The sequence below is a fragment of the Oncorhynchus mykiss genome, chromosome 18 (assembly GCF_013265735.2).
Source record: "Oncorhynchus mykiss isolate Arlee chromosome 18, USDA_OmykA_1.1, whole genome shotgun sequence".
In the NCBI taxonomy this organism is placed as follows: Eukaryota; Metazoa; Chordata; class Actinopteri; order Salmoniformes; family Salmonidae; genus Oncorhynchus; species Oncorhynchus mykiss.
In genome coordinates, this window is record NC_048582.1 from 43,228,201 (window position 1) to 43,253,090 (window position 24,890).

General features: G+C 46.8%; 1 protein-coding gene across 1 annotated transcript in view; it reads right to left on the minus strand.

The window, feature by feature from the left end:
- Positions 1 to 730: 730 nt before the first annotated feature.
- The window catches only part of LOC110496330 (teashirt homolog 1), a 29,076-nt gene continuing 4,916 nt past the window's right edge, over positions 731 to 24,890 (minus strand). Inside the window, exon 2 of the mRNA XM_021572155.2 lies at positions 731 to 4,618. Coding sequence (XP_021427830.2) covers positions 1,215 to 4,618 — 3,404 coding nt within the window. The 3' untranslated portion in view covers positions 731 to 1,214. The remainder of the gene's footprint in view (positions 4,619 to 24,890) is intronic.

Here is a 24,890-nt window from a genome sequence, read left to right on the forward strand (position 1 = left end):
TTTCTTTTAAAATGTTAGTTTCATCTTAAAGGGATACTTTGTGATTTTGGAAATTATGCCCTTTACTGAACGAAAAAATAATACGCAACATAAAGCAACATGCAACAATTTAAAAGATTTTACTGAGTTACAGTTCAATAATACGGAAATCAGTCAATTTAAATAAATTCATTAGGCGCTAATCGATGGATTTCACATTACTAGGCATGGGTGGGCTACATGGAAGCCAGGCCCAGCCAACCAGAATGAGTTGTTCCTCACAGACAGAAATACCCCTCCCAGACAATCCGACAGGTAAGGCTGTATGTGGAGGTCCTAGGCTGGCGTTGTTACACTTTGTCTGTGGTTGTGAGGCCAGTTGGACAAACTGCTACATTCTCTAAAACAACATTGGAGGTTGGCTTATGGTGGAGATATGAAAAATCTGGCAACAGCTCTGGTGGACATTCATGCCAATTGCACACTCCCTCAAAACTTGGGGCATCTGTGGCATTATGTGATTAAATGGCACATCTTAGAGTGTCCTTTTATTGTCCCCACCACAAGGTGCACCTGTGTAATGATCATGCTGTTTAATCAGCTTCTTGATATGCCACACCTGTTAGGTAGATGGATTATCTTGGCAAAAGAGAAATACTCACTAACCGGGATGTAAACAAATGTGCGCACAGCATTTTTTAAATAATATTTTTGTTTGTATGGAACATTTCATGGATCTTTTATTTCAGCTCATGAAACATGGGACCAACACTTTACATGTCGCGTTCATATTTTTGTTCAGTGTACTTCCCCAGAGTCAGATGAACTAGCATGCTAGCAGATACTCACAGACTTCCAGTCATTGCGCTAACACTAGGTAGCATTGGCTCGAAAACTACCTCAAACTTCCTCCATACTGGACACAGAAGCATAAATATGGTATCCACAAGTTCATCGGACTCTGGGGAAGTAGGTAAGTAGCCTCATTGCCAAAATCCCAAAGTATCTCTTTAATTCACTGAAAAACATGCACAGAAAAAAGATCATATAAATAATCTGCAAAAATGTGTGTTCAATTTAAAAATTAAATAAAATCCAAAACAGAACATGGCCCAGTTTTATGACAGCAGTTACTTCGGACTGATTCCAAAGTCTCAGTTAAGATGCAGTGCAGTATTGAGATATAGTGCAACGGTTCAGTAATCAGTCATATCATCAGCTTTTGTCCAGCTCATTTATGCTTTATCAAACTTTTCTAGTTCAGTGACAAAGATGAGGTGGTCCTCCGGAGACTTGCCATGCGTTTTGCTAAGGTGCAGTTTGACTGCATGCTTGCTGACAAAGGTCCGATTGCACAGCTTGCACTGAAATACAGAGCATGAGTCTTCCTCATTAAGTCCCAGGGAACTGAACGTTTTCTCCGTTATCATTCTGGTAACTGCCTGCTGCTCTCTAAGGTGATCTATGGAAAGCTTTGAGATGTCCTTCATGCTGAAGCCTAAGTGGGACTCCAAATGATTTATGTAAGAGGAAGGAGTCCTAAACTGAGAGGCACAGTCACTGCAGAGAAACAGGGGATGGCCCGAGTCAATGTTTTTCAGGAATTTTGTCCCGCCTGTCCGCCTCAGCTGGTACTTGACATTGGCCAGCCAATGGGAGATCGTGGTCATGGAGAGACCAGTGAACTTGCAGATATGGACCCGCTCCTGGGGGCCTAAGTCAGTCATGACGAACTTGCCGTCAGCCGTCTCCCGGAGACAGGAGGTGAACTGGGCCTGAAGGATGAGGAGGTGCTGAGGATTCCAGTTGGACTGCCGGCCTTTCCTTTTCTGGAATGCAGAGAGCTCCTCCAAGCCTTCCTCGAAGGCGCTGTTGTCCGCGTCAGATTTCTCAGAGATGGAGGATGGGGTGGAGGATTTCGGTGTCAGACGGCCGGTCAGGTTCTTGACCATGTCGGAGATGTCCATCAAAGCATTTTCCCGTAAAGGGGACGAGAGAGATTCAGACAAGCTTGAGAGAATAGGCCTGTTGCTGTTATTGGTATTACAGTTGCTATTGTTGTTCGGCGTAGTGGAGGTGCTGTTAGCAGTGCGTCCATTTGTGTTTTTGGATTTTGTCAAGTCCATGGGTTGGTCATCATTGTCATAGAATCGATTGATTGACTCAACTTGCTTGACCTGATTGGAGTTGTTCATGGGCTTCTCCATCATGTTGTTACTGATCTTGTACAGCATTGCCAGAGGGTCTAGAAAGGGGGTGGCTGTCTTCGAGGCCTTTCCCAAGTGATTGTTCATGATGGACTGCAACGCACTGAGGGGGTTGACAAACGACTGCTCAGGTGAATGATCCGTGATGATTCCCAAGCCGTTACAGCCATTGCTGGCTACCGTTTTTGGCACATCTGCTCCGTTCTTCATTGGCGGATCCGCTTTGCCGTCTTTTGCCTCTCCCTCTCTGCTTCTAGGCTCGCTCTTATCTTCTACATCAATGTTTTTCACCGGCTTGTTGAGGCTATCCGGCATGGGTGACCCCTTCCTCTCCTTGGACAGTGGGGACGGTGACTTGGTAGAGCTCACTTTGCATTTGTTTTCTGACGCCTTCTCGTCCTTCTCCTTCTTCACAGAGACCTTCCCTGTGACTTTTTCCACCAGCTCCTCCATGGCCAGCACATTGTTCTTGTGGCTTGGAGGTGGGGAATGGCTGATTGGTGAATGGATCAGATTGCTGGAGTCAGAGGACATCACCTTCAAGCTGCTAGTGCTGAACAAGGGTTGAACCACCTGGACACTCTGCATGGAGGACTTCAGAGACCCATGGAGCTGGTAGGCAGCGTGGATGCTAGGGTAGCCAGCACCACCCCAGGTGGGCGTCCCAGTCTGGGCCTTGCTGATTGCACTTGACACTGTGAACTCTAAGGACTTCAGGATATCCAGACCTCCTTTGGGAGTCTCTTCCAGGTCTTCCTCTGTGAGATACTTGTAATGTCCAGCCTTGCCAGTTTTCTCACTTTTCTCAGTCAGATCCTCTTTCTCTTCTTTGATCTTATTCTCTGGTTCACTCATCTCCATTTTCTCCTCGTGTTCCTCCCTTTTCTCTTCAGTGTGCGAGGAGTGCAGGAGAAGAGAATCGGGCTGTGACTTCACATTGGGCGCAGGGAGTCGTGTAGAGGTCGGCGGGAGAGGAATGGACTGCATCTTTTCCTCAACCAGGGGGTCAAACACCAGCTGCTTCCCCTTTTTGGATGCTGTGTTGGTCACTTTCAAAAAGTGTCCTGTGACCATCATGTGGGCTGTCAGTTGTTGCAGGGTGTCGTGGGAACTCCCGCACTCCATGCATTTGAGGATCTGGGCCTTGCGAGCCTCAAACTGCCAGGTGTAACTGGCGCCATTTTGGTAGCCGTAGCGGTTATTCGCTGTGACATAGGGGTTAACCACTTTCTGGTCTTTCGTGGTCTCCCCCAGGTGTACACCAGGTGTGACAGACTCTGGTGAGCACGGGGACACCAAGTCCTGAAATGCTCTTTTTCTGGTAGGTGGCACCAGCTTTGAGGTGAGAGCTGGCATGGGTTCTTTGAGAGGCACTTTCTGGTAGTGTTTTGTTTTGATCATGTGGACACTCAGGTCCTGTAGGGATTCAAAGGAATGGCCGCAGTACATGCACTTGAGAACCTTTTGAGCGTCCTCCTTGCCTTCCATCTCCATGAGGGAGCGTTTACGTGGCTTGGACCACCTCTTTCCCCGCTCCTCCTCCTTGTCCTTGTTGTCATCACGGTAGTGGCCTGACTCATTCATGTGTACAGTGAGCCCAACCAGCGTGTCATAGGCTCCGCTGCAGTCCTTGCACCGGAACTTGCTGGCACCGGTGAACACCGGACCGTAGAGCTTGTTGTTCTGCCGGTACAGCTGCACAGTGCTGAAGAGGCTCGGCTCGGGGAGGAGATTATATGGTGTATGCTGCAGGGTTTTGGCCAAAGCCGCTTGGTGCCAGTCGTAGGTCACTCCACCGGTGCTGCCAGTGCTGACACCAGTGCCATTGTTGTTAGTGTTAGCGGTGCTTGTAGCGGTAGTGTTGCTGGTAGTGTTGGTAGGGGCAGAGGTGTTACTGCTGCTGTTGGTGTGGTTATTATTGTTCACAAGTCTGATAGTATTACTGTTGGCGATACCGTTGCTCCCCTTGTGGCTGCTTCCATTGCTGTTGCTGATCACACTGATGACCTTGTTGCTGTTGCTGTTACTTCTTAGCATGTCCTTGGTGATGCTGGACCAAGAGGCGTCCGAGATCAGGTTTGCATAGACAGCTTTCATCTGCGCCAGGCTGTCCTGCAGAGACAGGCCATTGGGGATCTTTAGGTGGTCTACTCCTCCTCTGGCTGCCTCCTCCTTATCCAGTCCGTCCTTGGAGCGTGTGCTCTGGAAGTCGATAAGTTGGTCGCTGGTGTCGCTGAGAGGAGAAGCGTAGCCAGCGTCGGGGTTGGTGCCATTGCTGAACGGGGAGTTCTGGAAGCTGAATTGGTCCCCGGCATCGTCATCCTCGTTGCAGAGGTACTCGCCATCCTGTCCATCCAAGGAGAGACCATCATCTTGCAGGTGCTCCTCATCGATCTTGTCATCAGCCTTAAATTCGTCCTCGTCCCCATAAGCTGAAAAACACAAGATGAGAGAAAAAAGGGACATCAGGCAACTCATCGGGGCAGAACATTCCTAATGGCACCACTCAAATTGATCAGATGTGTCCACCTGATGTGTATAAAGATTCTCGATGTTTGCATCCCATAATGTGCGTTTAATGTGTGTATACCACGCACGCATGCGTGTATCTCTGAATGTGTAAAGAGTGGGTGAGTGTCGTGATTCTTAAGAGATTTTTGTCAATAGTCCTGGCGGAGGACACAGCTTTGCAATTATAAAGTGGCAAACATCGATATCTTGACTATGATAGATAGTCCCCTTCACTGTGCGGCCTAACGAAGGTATCGAACATTACGGCTCAGCAAGGGTAAAGGAGAACACAGATGAGCAAGATAAATATTTCCCCTTGAGTTCAAAAACTAGGGACACAAGCAAAATTCTACATGATGGAAAACCAGTTCCCAAAGCAGAAGATGTATATTAATCAACACAGAGTCCACTTGACAAAAAAGGTCAGTAGCCTACATACAGTATGTTAGAACTCTCATGTTTGTTGCTTTGTAGTGCCTTGACGTCTTAACTCCAAGTTATCATACACTATATCATTTTGATGTACACTGTTGAATACAAAAAAGGTTCACAGTCCTAAATCCTATCCTTCAAATGATTAGACTGCCCAGTGAAAAGGTGACCACAACAGCCACAAGCCGGTTCATGTACTAAAATGGCTTCCTCATCTAGTTGGAGGGCACTGACTCTCTCTGAGTTTGATCCAGTCTCTGCTACCACTGTGCCACTCACACCCTGCCCGTCAAGTGTGCAATAAGTGGGCGAGCATGCCAGGCCCTCGGCTGGGCTGGCATAGAGTTGGCATAGGCAGTGGACTCCTCACAGCGTGGCGCGTAGAAATCGCCGGTGGAAATGACATGACATGCTGTCACCATCCATGGTGTACTAGTTCTCAGGGAGCGGAGTGTGGCTGCTTCCGGGGGGGGGGGGGGGGACAGAATGTTACCCATAGAGGATGAGGGTGTGACTGAGTATACTTTCTCTACACAGACTCTTATATCAAGGTTCATCTACATACTAATTTGAAGTGCACTATTTAAAAATAATAATAATCTGAATTGCGGAAAAACGACACCAGTTATTTTTTCTTCAACACAAAAAAACAACAATCAGGCTGTCCTTATGTGGCCTTTCATCAGATAAAGAAGATATAATAGGTAACAACAGCATGGCTATGGTATGTGTCTAATGAAACTGCCTTTTCCTCTGGCATTTACACTTTTAAGTGTTGTCAGCCCTGAAAAGGGAATAACGGAACTCTTTGTCAGGCCACAACAAGATAGAAAAGACACACCATTTATTTAATGACCATTAAGGAAAGTGAATGAAAGCCACGTGACTGAGTACTTAACAAGGCACTACCTGTGTTGTTCAGCTGCCCGGCTGGTTATCTTTAATGGAAGACAACATGTGATTGCAACCCCTGTAGCCAAGCAGGAATCATGGCAGACCTTTTACTTTGAGAACAAGCCTATAACCAGCGTCAACCGTCTCTCAAGTAGAAATCCAGGCCCTCTGGACTTTGAGACAATGTCAGACTTCAACTGTCTCTAAACGGCACTAGGTAGCAAATAAAAAATTGTAGAGGAACACATTTCCAACAATCAAATGTGTTCCAATTTCACAAAACCATGTCACGTTTCACTCGATATGAAAATGTGCTGTATCTACATTACGTATGTTCCATACTGGTAAAGGAGAAATACTGTAAATAGAAAAACGGACAGAGAGAGCGAGGGGGAAAGAGCGAGTGAAAGCGATACAGAGACAGACAGATGGAGACAGTGCTCGGGCAGTTCACTCTATCCTTCCCCATAAGATGCTTGTCCAAGGTGCCAGTATCAGTCTCTAGCGAGGAAGCAGATGTGCTGTCAGCTCCTGAACTGCGCATGCCGCTCAGGCCCATAATCGGAGAAGACATAATACCTGATGTTTGTGAGCTGCCATTTACTGCTGCCTGAGAGAAGCTGGAGGGCCATAAGCAACTGTGACTAGTGTGTGTGTGTGTTGATATAAATGTGTATGAACATCAACTGTAGCGTGTACTGTATACACACAAAAGGTAATACTATTTTGCTCACATAATACCTGAAATCTATCTGTCCGGTACTACAACTAGGCATATCACAGAGCCCCACATCACACCCTTCCACATATAATCCAATTAAAGAACTGACCACAACAAAAAATGTCAAAAGTGCATCCATTGCCAAGAGCATTCCGTATTTCACTTCATTGGAGCGTTTGGTTGAGTACCTCAAAGCACTGACAACTCTCCCATCACTCTTACTCTCTCACTGTCTCCAAATAGCTCATCACACTAAGCAACACACCCCCAAAAAAATCAATTAGCGTCTCCACTATAATTACCCTTAGCTCTGACTGAGCAGAGTGGGTAAAGAGGGAACGCCTTGACAGAAGAGACAGACAAGAGAACCTTACACTTCTAAAAACAATGCCAGTCTTTTCCTGCACACACACACCTACACCTCAGCCTAGATCCCCCCACATACACACACACACACCCCAAACACGTACTTCCCCCGACATCCCCAGACTGCTGCCTCCCCCTCGGAAACCGTCCGTGTCAAATCATGTGTCAGCGGGAGGGCGGTGGGTGTCACCGGGAGAGCGGTGGGTGTCAGCGGGAGAGCGGTGGGTGTCAGCGGGAGAGCGGTGGGTGTCAGCGGGAGAGCGGTGGGTGTCAGCGGGAGGGCGGTGGGTGTCAGCGGGAGGGCGGTGGGTGTCAGCGGGAGGGCGGTGGGTGTCAGCGGGAGGGCGGTGGGTGTCAGCGGGAGGGCGGTGGGTGTCAGCGTGAGGGCGGTGGGTGTCAGCGTGAGGGCGGTGGGTGTCAGCGTGAGGGCGGTGGGTGTCAGCGTGAGGGCGGTGGGTGTCAGCGTGAGGGCGGTGGGTGTCAGCGTGAGGGCGGTGGGTGTCAGCGTGAGGGCGGTGGGTGTCAGCGTGAAGGTGGTGGTGTCAGCAAGAGGGTGGTGGGTGTCAGCGTGAAGGTGGTGGTGTCAGCGTGAGGGTGGTGGGTGTCCGTGTGAGGGTGGTGGTGTCCGTGTGAGGGTGGTGGTGTCAGTGTGAGGGTGGTGGTGTCAGTGTGAGGGTGGTGGTGCCAGTATGAGGGTGGTGGTGCCAGTATGAGGGTGGTGGGTGTCAGTGTGAGGGTGGTGGGTGTCAGTGTGAGGGTGGTGGGTGTCAGCGTGAAGGTGGTGGTGTCAGCAAGAGGGTGGTGGGTGTCAGCGTGAAGTTGGTGGTGTCAGCGTGAGGGCGGTGGGTGTCAGCGTGAGGGCGGTGGGTGTCAGCGTGAGGGCGGTGGGTGTCAGCGTGAGGGCGGTGGGTGTCAGCGTGAGGGCGGTGGGTGTCAGCGTGAAGGTGGTGGTGTCAGCAAGAGGGTGGTGGGTGTCAGCGTGAAGGTGGTGGTGTCAGCGTGAGGGTGGTGGGTGTCCGTGTGAGGGTGGTGGGTGTCCGTGTGAGGGTGGTGGTGTCAGTGTGAGGGTGGTGGTGTCAGTGTGAGGGTGGTGGTGCCAGTATGAGGGTGGTGGTGCCAGTATGAGGGTGGTGGGTGTCAGTGTGAGGGTGGTGGGTGTCAGTGTGAGGGTGGTGGGTGTCAGCGTGAAGGTGGTGGTGTCAGCAAGAGGGTGGTGGGTGTCAGCGTGAAGGTGGTGGTGTCAGCGTGAGGGCGGTGGGTGTCAGCGTGAGGGCGGTGGGTGTCAGCGTGAGGGCGGTGGGTGTCAGCGTGAGGGCGGTGGGTGTCAGCGTGAGGGCGGTGGGTGTCAGCGTGAAGGTGGTGGTGTCAGCAAGAGGGTGGTGGGTGTCAGCGTGAAGGTGGTGGTGTCAGCGTGAGGGTGGTGGGTGTCCGTGTGAGGGTGGTGGGTGTCCGTGTGAGGGTGGTGGTGTCAGTGTGAGGGTGGTGGTGTCAGTGTGAGGGTGGTGGTGCCAGTATGAGGGTGGTGGTGCCAGTATGAGGGTGGTGGGTGTCAGTGTGAGGGTGGTGGGTGTCAGTGTGAGGGTGGTGGGTGTCAGTGTGAGGGTGGTGGGTGTCCGTGTGAGGGTGGTGGTGTCAGTGTGAGGGTGGTGGTGCCAGTGTGAGGGTGGTGGGTGTCAGTGTGAGGGTGGTGGGTGTCAGTGTGGTGGGTGTCAGTGTGAGGGTGGTGGGTGTCCGTGTGAGGGTGGTGGTGTCAGTGTGAGGGTGGTGGTGCCAGTGTGAGGGTGGTGGGTGTCAGTGTGAGGGTGGTGGGTGTCCGTGTGAGGGTGGTGGTGTCAGTGTGAGGGTGGTGGTGCCAGTGTGAGGGTGGTGGGTGTCAGTGTGAGGGTGGTGGGTGTCAGTGTCCACCAACAAGCCTTTTCTTTCAGCGAAAGAAAAAAACAACATCATTTCTTCTTCGCTCCCTCCTTTTTTGCCATCTGTGTAAAAAATAAATAAAATCAAAAAAGCTCCTGGTGTCACCGGTGGCTAATAAGGCAATCAGTGATGGGGAGATGCTGACAAGGCGCGTTGAGCCGCCCGCTTTCAAGCCTCACTCAGAACAATGGAGAGAGGGAGAGGAAGGATTCAAATAGGGGGAGGACGTCTGTTGTGGTTGTCAGTCAACAAAAGAGAAAAAGAAAAATAAGCCCACTTTGTGCTGTCACAGAGAATGGAAGAGGAAAATATGTTTGTAAAGACAAAAAAAGGAAAGACGATTTGGTTAGGTGTTAGCTGACAGAGGTGTGAACAAGAGAGTCTTGAGTTTGTCTGTCTTTGGGTGGGTCAGATGTGAAATCGACTGTAACCTGAGGCAGCGAGATAAAAATGAAAGGTTTGTGTGCGTGTATGTGAGTGAGCGTGGGTGGGTTTGTAAGCATCTATGCGTATCTATCCACCTGGTGTGCTAGGGAGATATTCTGTACGTATCCATCAGGCCTGTCCCTGTGTGTTTGTGTGTCTCAGTACGTTCATGTGTCAGTGTCAATGACGTGTGCGTGTTAGTATGTGTGTGTGCAAATGTGTGTGTGCGTCAAACACAGAGGGGACGTGTGACAGCTGTGGAGAGGAAAGGGAGAGCGAGGCCATCTGCATCCAGAGACGAGCCTGTCACTTTGGCACAGGCTTCCTCCAGACAGGTGACACCTCGGCAGGACACTACCGGGCCTTTACTGTCACTGTCGCACGCACACACACACACAAGTTTACAGTACATAGACAAAAACAGACAGACATTCATACAGTCACGCATATGCAAACATGTACAAGCCTTCTCTATGCCAAGCTCAAATCTGTTTTATAAACTGGGTGGTTTGAGCCTTGAAAGCTGATTGGCTGACAGGCGTGGTATATCAGACCGTATACCGCAGGTATGACAAAACACTTATTTTAGTGCACAAATTATGTTGGTAAACAGTTTATAATAGCAATAAGGCACCTCAGGGGGTTGTGATATATGGCCAATATACCACAGCTAAGGGCTGTGTCCAGGCACTCTTTAAGAACAGCCTTTAGCTGTGGTATATCGGGCATGTACCACACCTCCTCGGGCCTTATTGCTTAAATATAATACTGCATTCATCAAAGACATTGTTATCTGTCATGGATAAACATAAAAATAACCATTGTCCTCTTACAGTACTGTTTCTGCATTGTCTATATGGCAATGTGTTTGTGATAGCATGCACAGTGAATTCCCAACTAGCTGTGCTTTCACTCACATGCACTAATGTGTTGACACGCTCAAACATTGCATCGGAACAACTTGAGAATCAACCGGCGAGACAGGCCCCTCTGCTTCAAAACAAATTAGACTAAAATTAAGTTTTGCTTTCCCGAGAGAGAGCTGGCAGTTTCTCTCTCTATATAACGTCTGAAAAATGGAGTCCCTTCATATATATTCTTCCTGGCTCGTTTCTCTTGCGCAAATCTGTCACTTAAACCCGTAACACTATCTATCTGTCACAGGGCGCAGGGGTTACACCATTTGGCTGGTGTCAAACTTAACCAAAGCTATCGTGAGGGAAACAATGTGAGACAGGGAGCGAGAGCAGTTGAGCGAGAAGCAGCACCACCGAATTGCAACTCACACACATGTTACACACACACACACACCCCTCCATATTTATTTACTCTGTCTCGGAGAAGAGGGCCAATCCCGGCAGTCATTTGCGGTACTAATGTCCAATTCCTCCTGCTCTCACTCCGCTGATTTAGCCCGTGTCGGGCTCTCTGCTATTCCAGACCGGCAACCGAGTCGCCGTTTAGACGCCCTTCAAAATGGGGGCCGAAACGTGGCCAGTCTTATTCCTCTCTCTCTCTGCTTTGCTTTGTCACCGGGCCCTCCACTCGCTGCCACTTAGCTGTGATGGCTTTGGACAGGCCTGATCAGTGTGTGTCATTTGACCTGCACGATGTGTGCATGTGTGTGTGTGTGTGCGCGCGAGAGAGGGGGGGACAGTGGGACTGGCTGTAAATAAAATGACATTATTATTTCCTCTGTCCTATCATGTAGAAAAGCCAATTATGGTAATGCACCGCACGTCAGGGGGCATGTCTTTTCCTCCCTCTCTCCTTCTCCCTCTTTCTTCTTCACCGGGACAGCCACTGCTGCACAGGCCTGGGTGGCGTGATGCTGCTGTCTGTTCCAAGCGCTCGCTAAAGCAAGCTGGCGTTAAGGCCTACTGCCTACGTTCGCTAAGGCTAACCGAGGAAAAACTGCCTTTTCATTTACGCCTGTGTGTAAAAGGGTCGACAACTTAGTTTTCATTTCGAGATGATTCTCATAGTCGTTCCCTTTGTTCAAAAAAAGAAGAAAAAGGCCACAGGGCATCCTATTTTTTGGGCATCTTATTTACTGTAATGGTGAGGAACCTCTGTTTTTTTAGTACATGACTGCTGTTGCTGTACAATCTCCTTTAACATTATTTTTTGCGATTTCAAACCAAATTTGCCTCCTCGATATGCCCAGGAACAAACTATACCAGGAAAGAGCATTCAGTTTTCACCCATCTTTTTCCATCATACAACCCATGCTTAGGGAGTTACCCATTCACTGATTAGCATTATTGTTGTGATTATGTCCACTGCCTTTTTTTTTGCCTCAAGACAGATTAAACTTTATCCCAGCCTCATCAAAAGTGGGGGCCTTTGAAGTTCTGAGGCTTGTTCTATATGGACCCCGCCCAGTATAAAGTGACATTGATTTTGTTTGCCGTGGATCTTGTGGAGTGGTCGCTCTAAATTAATATCTGATTTCCCCTCAACTGCCTGCTTATAAAAATCTGCTCACAGTTCCCAGCCCCCCCTTCCCCCTGCCCATGTGGAATAATTGACCATATGGCACAATACCTGCAGGGCCTCCAATAGCTGTTGTACCATTCCAGCAGGCCGTGCAAATTCATCTCCTCGGCTTTCCAAAATGTCCGGAGGTGGAGGAAAATCATGTTTATTTTCTATTCAATTCACTAAAATGATCATCATTTAAGCCAAATTTGTGTTCATACATAACATTTCTGCCTGTTTTTTGTAAATAGATATTAAAAGATACAAAAGTTGTATTAAGATAATTTGATATTATACACCTGTAGCATGGTATCAAATGTATAACGCATTTGTACCTTCTCATCCACCTTTCTCTCTCTCTCCATCTCACACACACCCAAATGTAAAGTCTACTTCGTCCGATAATAGATATATATTTTTTAAGGTTGTGTAGCACACTTTCCCTGTCATCTGCAGTACGCGCACTTGCTGGCCACAACCAAATTATGCTAATGACCTGCTAAAATGGGTCATATAGACAGAGCGGTTTACATTAGCTTCAAACAATGGGGGGGGGGGAGGGGGGGGGGGGGTCGCTAAGGTGAGGTGACTGGACTATTGGGTTGTGGAGGGGGGAGTTCTGTCAGTTCACTCTTATGTCCCTGTCCAGAAGAGGGAGATAAGTCCGACATGACTTATCCTGACCACCATGACAACTTTACTCACAGCAACATGAACAAGTACGTCTTCCATCACAAGTTCTTAGTCATGGGGAAAAGTTCACCTTGACCACCACGGTTTCATTAGTTGAAAATGAAACAACTATGCAAACCTCTTAACGGAGGTAATACTAGGCCTAACTACTAACACATTTCCAATAGCCATTCAAACCACACAGCATTGACAATCCCAGACGCGGCAAGAGCTTTGGAGTGATCGTTGAATAATTGATGGGCTCAATTAGCGCATTACTCACAGTTAAAAGGATACAGACTGGTGTGTAGATGTACAGTGAAAAGTATTAGTACACCAGAAGAGGAATATCACCTCCCCAGATCTGTGCCTCGACACAATCCTGTCTCGGAGCTCTATGACAATTCCTTCGACCTCATGGCTTCGTTTTTGCTGTGACATGAACTGTAAACTGTGGGACCTTGTATAGACAGGTGTGTGCCTTTCCAAATCATGTCCAATCAATTGAATTTACAACAGGGGGACTCCAATCAAGTTGTTGAAACAGCTAAAGGATGATCAATGGAAACAGGATACAGTACCTGAGCTCAATTTCGAGTCTTATAGAAAAGGGTCTGAATACTTATGTAAATTAAGTTATTTATGTTTTTATTTTTTGTTGATGTTTGTAATTGTTGATCTTGGGGCCTCCCAAGTGGCACAACGGTCTAGGGCACTGCATCGCGGTGCTTTAGACATCACTACCGACCCAGGTTCGATCCCAGGCTGTGTCACAACCGGCCGTGACCAGGAGTCTCATAGGCCGGCGCACAATAGGCCCAGCGTCGTCTGAGTTTGGGGAGGGTTTGGCCGGGGGGCTTCACTTGGCTTATCGTGCTCTAGCGACTCCTTGTGGCGGGCCAGCTAACTGCAGGCTGATCTTTGTCATCAGTTGAACGTTGTTTCCTCCGACACATGGGTGCGGCTGGCTTCCGGGTTAAGCCGGCGGGTGTTAAGGAGCGTGGTTTGGCAGGTCATGTTTCGGAGAACGCATGACTTGAACTAAGCAATATCCGAGCCAGTTGGAGAGGGGGGTAAAAAATGTTGATCCTAGGTAAATATAACTCCATTACTCTTCATAACAAATTAACAACATACCTGTTTGTTCATATACGTGAAGACATTGTGGGTATTATAATTTTGTTTAAACTAACAACAAGCAGTATGAAACCTTAAAGTTATTTGCTTTATTCTTTGCTGAATCAGTTAACTACAAACAAACAATTTTGAATTTCACAAATAAACTTCTGATAATCAGTCATTTTACTCCCCTGCTCTTCGCTCCTGCATTGCAGTACAGTCTCTCTCCTTCTTCCCTGTTCTCCCTCTCTCCTTTCTCCCCTCCCTCTCTGTTTGTCCATGTTCCCTGGGAGCCAGCTTTGAGCAGCCATAGCGACGGTTGCAGTCAATAAATCACCTTTCCCCCCCACTGTCAACTCCAGGCTGCTCAGAGATGAGACAATGGCCATTATATCATAAGCACTGCAGAGCCAACCCCCATCTGGCTGGCTGCTTCTGTTGAAACCCATGTAACTACAAAGTCGCAACGTTTCGCTAATCTTAGCTGAATGCTACAGAACATAGAGACTAGTATAGCCTCTGCCCCCATTATTGCCGCTTCTCGAAATAATGCAACCAAAAAGTCCTAACGTTTTGCTAATGTTAGCTGAGCGTTAGTGTAGCCTCACACCCACTTGGTTAAGCTTTGGGAGAAACCGCCTGGAAGGTTTAGCTATTACAGTTAGTGAAGCCTCTGCGTCACATAGTTATTTCTGAAGAGCTACATTGAAAAACGGATGGTTTTGGAAAGGTTAAAGGCAACATTGGAGTGCTTCTGGTGCCACTATAAGCACTCATGCTTCGCTTAGTGTAGTACATTTGAATTCATACACAACAGGTTCTAGGATAAGCATTTTCATAGACCAGCTGCATTGACCATCTTCCCTCATTCCCCGATGTCTTTGCCAATGGTAGGGTCAAATTGAATCATCGTTGTATCACTATCTACCTCTTTATTCCACAGGCATTGTTTGACTTCAAGGGATTCCTGGGAGCTTGACGAAATTCAGTCCTTACTGTTTCTATCTATCCTAGTCTTTTCTCTGCACTGACTAAACAAACAAAAAAACAGATTAAAACAAACTGAAATCAACATGCACAAGAGTTCTCTGGGAAAAAGAACAAAACAAAAATGGGGCCTGTCCCTTTAAATCTCCCCCTGAAGTCACCTGTGTACTGCCTGCCCCCTGACAGTGGAATTTCCCTGGCCCAAACAACAGCTGCTCCCATCGCCTAGCAACAACAGGTTGATGGATGACCCCAAAGACGATAATTACCATAAATCACTCTCTTTCTGCAGAGGACAAGAGAGAAAATGGCAAGGGAGAGAAAACAAAAGTATTGCTCAGATACACCTTTCCATGACCCCTGTTGCATCAGTCACACTTTATTTGGTGAATATTTCCCATGAGGGAGAAAAATTTGTATGAGGCTCCCTAATTGGATAATCACTGGTTGCTGCCCAATCGGCGTGGCCGTAAAAAAAAACGCCGCAGCAAGATCTTTTGCTAGAGTTTCTCAGGAGTCAGAGACAGTGTTTATTTCAATGGTTACATTCAGTGAAGAGTCCAAAATGAAACAGGATCAAATTAATTTTAAAAAAACTACACTGGAGAAGGAAAGAAAATAAAAAGTGGATTATGATGGGAGAAAGGCAGTGCAGGGGAGTGAATAGTTGTGTGAGTGAGTGAGTGAGTGAGTGAGTGAGTGAAGGCCATGACCTCACCAGTTATGTCTGGTTGCACAATAACCCATCAATCAACCCTTCCCTGTACCCTCAGCCTTCCCCTCTATTTTACATGGGCCGTCCGCTCTGTACACCGCTGAGGAACAACATGCACACACACAGGACACACACACACTCTTCCCTGAAACTGACCCCTTGTCTCTGCGGGGAAAACCCACACAGCTTGTGGATGAGTCAGATCAGAGGAAAGACACACACACGCATGCACATACATACACATGCACACACGCGCATACATACACACACGCACGTACGTACGTACACACACGCACGCACGCACATACACACACGCACGCACGCACATACACACACGCACGCACATACACACACGCATGTACACACACACACGCGTACGGACACACTGATTGCCAAATCGAATTTGCTGATCATATGAGAACATCGTCTACATTCCACAAAACAATGACAACTCCATTAATATCAATGCAAACAACGTGACAGAAAATAGACCTTGTTACAACATAGCATTACTCTGTGTTGTCAAGCTACATCATTTAAACAGTTTAAATGAAGTGTTACTGGAAAGTTAAGCGAGGGAAAAAAAACTAAAAAGGGGGTCAAGAAAGAGTAACAATTCTGTCAGCCCACATGGGAGTGTTTGTGTGTGTGTGTGTGTGGGGGGGGGGGGGGGGAGGCCTATTCCTGATGGCCGTGACAGTGAACAGTGAACTGACAAAAGAGGGAGGTAGAGAGGCAGAGGGGGAACGAGATAGAGCCCCTGAAGAAGGAGACGCACTAAATCACAAACTGGCCTCTCACAGAAGAGACCACGTCACTGGGGATCAATGCCTACATCTCCGATTGTGTGCTTGTGTCATGTTGTGTGTTCGTATCATGTTGTGTGTTCACAGTGGTGTGTGTGCGCCTGTGTTGAGATTTCCCAGGGTAGGGACATGACTCTTAGTAAACCATCCATAACAGCTTAGAAGAGAGAAGCAGTAAGTGAAGGAGAGAGAGAGAGAGAGAGAGAGAGAGAGAGAGAGAGAGAGAGAGAGAGAAAAAAAAAGGAAACCATCGCTCAACACAACATAATATCGTACTGAGGGCTGACTATGGAACATTTCAGAAATGGAGCCGAAAGAGAACCTTACCGCCCTGGCAATTAAACTTTTGTACAGCTTCTCAAAGTGCCCACCGACCGTGCCACTTATATACCGCGCCACGCGGAAACACGCACACCTAACACACTCACACTGTGCCACCCATGAACACATACACACCAAATGGTGTCCACGAATATCGCAACGATATCCACTGCCCCCCTACCGTAATCAATCCCTGCTTTAAAGACACATCCATCGGCTGCAATGTTGATGGGGGTGGTGGGAGGATATAAGAGACAGGGGGAGACGAGGTAAAATGGAGAAGCGTGACTGCTGGGTTGACCTCGGATAAGTCGGGAAGGGCGATGTGTGTGTGTGTGTGTGTAGGGAGGGCAGTAGTGAGTGATGCCTGTCAACTTGCATGTGGCATCCAAAAAAAATGAGGCTCATGAAGACAAATGAAAAGGGGTCCAGGCGAGTGACTTGGTGGGAGGGATGGAGGGAAGGAAAGAGGGAGAAGTCGCAGGGGGAGAGGCGGGAGGAGGAGCGGGGTTATGGATGGGTGCATGGGAGAGAGGAAAATGAGAGAAAGAAGGAGAAGGGATAGAGGGATACGTAGAGGATCGAACAGACACTTACTCACTGTGTCCACGTGTATTCTATCTGTGTATCGTACAGACAACCCTTTCTGAGCTCTCCCTCTTTCTCTCTCCCTCTGTCTCTCGGTCTCTCTCCCTCGTTCTCAGGCAGTGTCATGTGCGGTCCAGTCTGTGTAGTTTCCCAAGGCCTGGCCCCTCTATGATAAATGACACGTGTCATTCTGTCAGCCCCTGCCACTGGAGCTGGGAGGCCCCTTAGTGATGTATGACCCAACCATGCTGGGCTAAAGGAAATCAGGGCCTTTTTGGCAACAAGCACCAGAGATCACAGCCCTTTATACAAGACCCTGCATGGAGATATTTGAGAACACACACCTACGTAGGAATGTGGTCACACACACACACATAATGAAAAGTTCCACTGGTTCCATTAAACCCTATCAAATCTCCCTCCATCCACCCCAGGGACACTGACTTCATTTAATATGCTGAATATCTCCAAATTGGACTGTTCATTTTACATCTCCTCAAGGGGGAGTGTGAGTGCATGTGGGTGTGTGGGTGTGTGTGGTGCAGCAGAAGCTGTCAGACACACTAGCAGAGGGAGACAAATCATCTTCATGGTCTTTCCAGCTGTTTCCCAAATTTGGTGTGAGGGGGAGAGAGTGAAAAGGCTTCACTTTGAGTTGCGTTGCTTGACGCTTCCCAGAGCCAGATAGCTGACAAACCGTGCCATGGGGAATGGGACACTCTGGTACCACACACACCTGGTCTGTCAACACCCTGCGCAAGCAGGAATAGGAACCGAGCCAGCATCGAAACAATACATAGTACACACACAGAAGACTGAACAAAAGTACAAAAACAATAATAGACTTTGTTTCGATAGAATATATTATTGTGTAATTCATCATTGTAAATAAACAGTGAAAAAAATGCCTTATTGCACCATAACATACAATCTGGTCTACCTGGCAGATCTGAAAGATATCCAAATAAAGGAAGAACGAAAAACAAAATATTTCACTGACAGAAGTCTTTCATCAACCACGTACTGTAGACACATCCACCCACACCTGCCATTTTCTCAGATGTCTGAAAAATGTGTTTCTTAAAAAACAAAAACAGCAAGTTGGCAGACAAAAACACACACACACATAAAATACACACACACACGAGGGATGGGTGTTGTGTGGGACCACGGTGGTAGTGGGGGTCGTGAACTTTGGATGACCTCATTTGATTGGCCGCTGGGCCGAGCTGAGACTCCCGGGGGAAAAAGAGAGAGAGGGAGAGAAAAAAAGAGAGTCATTAAGGAGTGAGTGATGAGTGGCAGGCATGGCTGACCCCTCTCTCTCTGTCGCCCCTCCCTCTCACTACTTCTTTGTTGCATGTCTTTCTTTCCCTCTATCCTTCTCATGCTCTTTCTGTCTCTCTCCCCTATGCCACTCTCCCACCCAACCTGCCCCCCTCCTTCCCTCACTGTTTGTCGCTCCTCCTCTTTTACATTCTTTCTGTCCTCCCCTCTTTTCTTCCTCTTTACCACTCCACCTCTGGCCTTTTCTCTCCCCCTCTCACATCATGCCGTCTCCCTCTTTTTCCTCACTGTCTGCCCCAAGACTTAGACACTCTATCCCTCTGTACAGTAACGCACGCACACTCGCACGTAGCTAATAGCCCTTCCACTATTGGCAACGAACAGACATCTCTAATTCTCGATTACCAGGTTATCAGTGTAATGATCAAGTGCGATTGAATGTCAATCTGCAGAGCAGTGAAACCACACACTCACACAGTGTGTGTTTGAGCTCCACTACATTCCATGGAGAGAGCAGAATCAACGATCTACAAATCACCTTGCATCACATTATGTGATCAAATGGATGCCCTCAAAGTAACACTATTAATTGGATAAATTATAATTTGTTGAAATCCAACCAAAAACAACTAATTAACCTCTATAGTCAATAATTTGCGTTTTAACCTCTGAACCTGTGACCTCAAAAGGCAGACAGATACTGAAGGCGTCAACAACGAACTGGGTCAATGATTGATGGAGGATTGACAGTGATCTGGAAAACATGGATGTTTGAGTCAGCCACAATAGTTAGCTAATGTTCAACTTAGCTAATCATTGCCTGACTCTCGCTGTCTCACTCTCTGTGTCAGACAGACATAATTCAATCATTGCAGATGGCTTGATTAGTTTTCCCCGCTGTGGGAAAGACGAACAGACAGCAGGATTATGAAACAGAGGGATGAACAGACAGGCAACTTGAAAGAGAGTCAGAATAATGGACAAACACGTCTTCAGACAGACTGTATGAGAGATTGAGTGACAATGCAGGCATGAGAAAGAGAGACAGAAAGAAGGACCACACGAGAGAGGGCATACAGACAATTTGAAAGTCTGAGAGTCAGACACAAAAACAAGTCTTCAGACTGACTTTATGAGAGACCAGGTGACAGGGCAGTCATGAGACAGACAGAGGGGGACTGGGGGCACCCCACCGCTTCCTAAGAAAGACGACTTAGAGCCGAGCTTAGAGCCCCCCAGTGACTGACACTGTCTGAGTCCGCGTCGGATCAAATAAAGCTTGCGGGCAATTTTGGGGCCCACATGTGGCGTCGAACAAACCCACACACTATACAGTAAATTCTTTCCCCAACACCTATGGAGAATCTACAACTAGTATGTATGGCGCTGCATGACTATTAAGAGTGTTATGCAAAGGAAATGCACATTTAACACATGGGTTTGCCAGAGTACAGCATAGGAAACACTCTCTCCTTTTGTCTTCTAGTTCATATTTTTCAAAACAGACTTGCTGGCTCTGTCCGGTTACACCGGAGAGGGAAGGGGATAAATAAAGAGAGAATAGTGAGAGAGTATGAAAGAGTAGACAAAACGAGAGAATATGAAAGAGGACCGAGGTAAAGAGATCGGGAGAGATGGATGGATAGAGAGATAGCAATAAAGATGAGAGAGAGAGAGACCATGACACAGAGAGAGATTGAGTAAGGAGAGAAAAATGGAAAGAGAGAGAGGTGAGGATTCAGCAAAAACCCTGGCGTCTGGTCCAGTCTCAAGGACAAACTGTCATCTGTGGGCCGTATCCATTCCCAGATGCAGTATCTTATCTACAGGGCCCAGTAAACTGTTGTCCAAAAAAAAATGATATTCATTGCTTTTCAAAAGACACTTATCGGTTAAATAAACACTCCTTGGAGATAGAAATTCCCAGCGAAATTCCCCTCCCGACACACAGGCTCATGTGCTGAGGCCAGCTTTTATCCATCACCTCGCAGTAAAAACAGCACCAATTTTTATTTGTCTTATGTTGTGATATACTGTGAACACAGACTTTAAGAGTTGTGGATTTACAGTGCTTTCGGAAAGTATTCACACCCTTTGACTTTTTCCACATTTTGGTAGGTTACAGCCTTATTATAAAATGTATTAAATGGTTTTTTCCCCTCATAAATCTATAAATACCCCAGAATGACAAAGCAAAAACAGGATTTTAGAATTTGACAATTTATTAAAAATAAAAACAGACATCAAATTTACATAAGTTTTCAGATTCCTTACTCAGTACTTTGTTGAAGCACCTTTGGCAGCGATTACAGCCTTGAGTCTTCTTGGGTATGACGCTACAAGCTTGGCACGCCTGTATTTGGAGAGTTTTTCCAATTCTTCTTTGCAGATCCTCTCAAGCTATATCAGGTTGGATGGGGAGCATTGCAGCACAGCTATTTTCAGGTCTCTCCAGAGATATTTGATCGGGTTCAAGTACCGGCTCTGGCTGGGCCACTGAAGGACATTCAGAGTCTTGTCCAGAAGCCACTCCTGCATTGTCTTGGCTGTGTGCTTTGGGAAGTTATCCTGTTGGAAGGTGAACCTTCGCCCCAGTCTGATGTCCTGAGCAGGTTTTCATCAAGGATCTCTCTGTACTTTGCGCCGCTCATCTTTGCCTCGATCCGGACTAGTCTCCCAGTCCCTACCTCTGAAAAACATCCCCACAGCGTGATGCTGCCACCACAATGCTTCACCGTGGTGATGGTGCCAGGTTCCTCCAGAAGTGACGCTTGGCATTCAGATCTTTAGGTGCCTTTTGGCAAACTCCAAGTGGGCTGTCATGTGCCTTTTACTGAGGAGTGGCTTCCGTCTGGCCACTCTACCATAAAGGCCTGATTGGTGGAGTGTTGCAGAGATGGTTGTCCTTCAGGAAGTTTCTCCCATCTCCAGAGGAACTCTAGAGCTCTGTCAGATTGACCATTGGGCTCTTGGTCACCTCCCTGACCAAGGCCCTTCTCCTCCGATTGTTCAGTTTGGCCGAGAGGCCAGGTATAGGAAGAGTCTTGGTGGTTCCAAACGTCTTCCATTTAAAAATGTAGGCCACTGTGTTTTGGGGGACTTTCAATGCGGCAGCAATTTTTTTGGTACCCTTCCCCAGATCTGTGTTTCAACACAATCATATCTATGAGCTCTATGGACAAGTCCTTCGAATTCATGGCTTGGCTTTTGCTCCGACATGCACTGTCAACTGTGGGACCTAATATAGACCAGTGTGGCCTTTCCAAATCAAGTACAATCAATTAAATTTACCACAGGTAGATTCCAATCAAGTTGTAGAAACAGGATGCAATAAAAACAGGATGCACCTGAGCTCAATTTCGAATCTCATAGCAAAGGGTCTCAATACTTATGTAAATAAGATATTTCAGTTTTTTATTTAACAAATTTGCAAAAAGATCTAAAAACCTGTTTTTGCTTTGTCATTGTGGAGTATTGTGTGTAGATTGCTGAGTATTTTTATTTAATCCATTTTAGAATAAGGCTGTAACGTAACAAAATGTGGAAAAAGTCAAGCCATCTGAATACTTTCCGAAGGCACTATATTTTATTTTACCTTTATTGAACTAGGCAAGTCAGTTAAGAACAAATTCTTATTTTCAATGACGGCCTAGGAACAGTGGGTTAACTGCCTGTTCAGGGGCAGAACGACAGATTTGTTGGTTACTAGTCCAACGCTCTAACCACTAGGCTACCCTGCCACCCCATGGTCATTCTGACAGAGCTCTATAGTTCCTCTGGAGATGGGAGAACCTTCCTGAAGGACAACCATCTCTGCAACACTCCACCAATCAGGCCTTTATGGTAGAGTGGCCAGACGGAAGCCACTCCTCAGTAAAAGGCACATGACAGCCCACTTGGAGTGCCCTGTATCCTGAATGAAGGGACAAAAAGACGAGTAGCATCGCAATGTAAAAATCTCGACTCTAACCCTACAAGTAAGTTAGGGAAAACAAAACAAGGGCTTGACACATTTCAAATTAAACTTTTACAAGATGATACAACAACGTCTTGTAAAGTGGCACATATTACTTTTCAGTTAAATGTGTTGTTGTTAGTAGATGTTTCTCCAAGTATGGCAGTTCAGTCACAGATGCGTATGGCTTATTGATGCTCCTGTTGTGTCTGGAAAGCCTTATAGACTGAAGTCTGTGTAACAAGCCACTGATTAGGGGTTCAACATACTATTTTCACTGGGGCTGGCTAACAGAAATGCACTCAAAGTATTTTGGGACTGGTCTTCGGGACTAAAAGCCATTTTAAATGGAGATTCTCAATTGAGAATGCTTTTTATTCGAGGGATAGATTTAATCTGGGTATGGGATAAAATTAACCTTGCTGACACAGCAATGTCCTCTGAGTGATAGGAAGAGAATCTGATATTTGATCAACGCTGACGTCAAATGAATCCGAAGAATGTCCTCGCACAATTTACTTGGAGCACTAAACTCCAACACCCATCCATCCTTAGTATTTGCGTGCTCTAAGCATGAGGAAACTGATGCCGATGTCATGAAAATTGTCAAGTGTCAATTGGCTGTTCGTGACAGGTGACTTGATTCTATGTTAGCATGATTCCACTAGCTAATATGGAACAATGTTGCCACCGTTAAGTAGTCGTTAATACACGCTACCCTACCAAAAGCCTCCATCCAGAGTACAAGTGCACACAATGAAACTACTATCTGAAATGGACCTGTATTTCATTCTGCCCCCTCCCTCAGCTTGCCCAAGGGTCTTAAGGCTCCTCAGCATCAAATGTAGTGCCTTTGATATGATAGAGAGTGATTGTTCTAAACCCTGCTGCCTCTAAGGAACTATATATCCACCTAGCAACAAGCTGTAGGACAGTATGTGTGTGTGTGTGCGTCCAACATATATCCACCTGGCAACAGGGCAGTGTGCAAGTGTGTGTGTGTGTGTGTGTGTGTGTGTGTGTGTAGAGCAGACATCTAATTAAAGGCTAATAACACTGCGTGGGGAGTTACTGTCCCTCGTAAATCAATGGGCAAAATAATTGCTAATACACTGGTTATCGATTAGCGCAGCTAGCTGCCGCCCAACGGCTCATTTTCAATGGGGGGGACTGCGACCACATGTTAACACAGCGACAAGGGTAAAGTGTTATTTCTCTCTCTCACACACACACACAAACACAGCTGGGTTGGGGGGGTGGGTGTAGTAGAAATGACTGGGGGCCTTGGCAGTAATTCTTAATTGACACCTGTCAGGGTAATGGCAGCAGTCACAGCTGCTGGGGGAGAATTTCTCCCCACTCCTGTTCATCTGTCACTTTTAATACCTTTTCCTCGCAGCCCCCACCCCCCCTTTTTCTTTCTTCCTACATTTTTTTCTTTCTTCCCTCCACTCACCGTTAAATGCACTCTACCACATTAGTGTTCAAAGCTTCTGTTATGGAAATAAACAAAGAAATAATAAAGATGCTTTTTATTTGTATGATTTAGTTTGGTTTAGTACAGATAGACTCAGACAGGAAGTAGGAAACAGGAAGTTGGGGAGGAGCTACACAAGGTTCCAGAATGTAGATTTTTTTTCTGAAAGGCAGTTACAAAGTCGGACATCAGAGAGATGCATTTAGTTTATTTTTAATTGGTCATTCAGATTAAATATAATCTGCTAAATATGATGCTAAATATGGTCACAAATACTATTTGCTTAAATGTATTGGCTGAAAGTCACTGTCCAAAATATAAAATATAATATTGGCCTTGTGCCACATGCACTAAACAGGCTCTTCACAGTCCTATCAATCTTTTCCTCATAAAACTAACAGTTTGTTAAAACAAAAGAAAAATGAAGAGAGGTCATACTGTGTCAGTACACAGCGAAATCCAGTTGCTTTAGCTAATTGACAAAGGACTGCCTAACATCATACACCCGCCACAAAAATCCCATGTGTCTGGCACTTATCAGTTAACACCCGGACGACTCTGACACACGTCCACATTCTCAATCACACACAGAAGCCTTGACATAAGCTCAGAGACGACTGGAGTATAAGCCTACAAATGACCCCTATCCTCTAAGGTCAAAGGAAACATTAGAAAGGCGGGGGGAAAAAAATAACATACACATTGCTTTGTAACAATAACACACAACTTCCTCCAAAACACACACACAGAGCGTGGGCTTAGATGGAACCCGTTCAGACAGGGACTCCCCAGAGTACACATTGACCTCAAGAGAGTGTACTCTGGACTTCCACTCTCTCTCCCTCTCCAGGTCATGACTCGCTCTTTCTTTCTTCTTTTTATTTTATCGTCTCGCTCTCCGCCTCCGTCTCACGCTGATAGAAACGAGTGGACAGATGAGATGTCAAGCCACACCGAGGGAGGGGGAGATGAAGAGGAAATACAGCTGCTCCGTTCTCCTTGGATACTATGGTTTCCCATACACGTACTGGA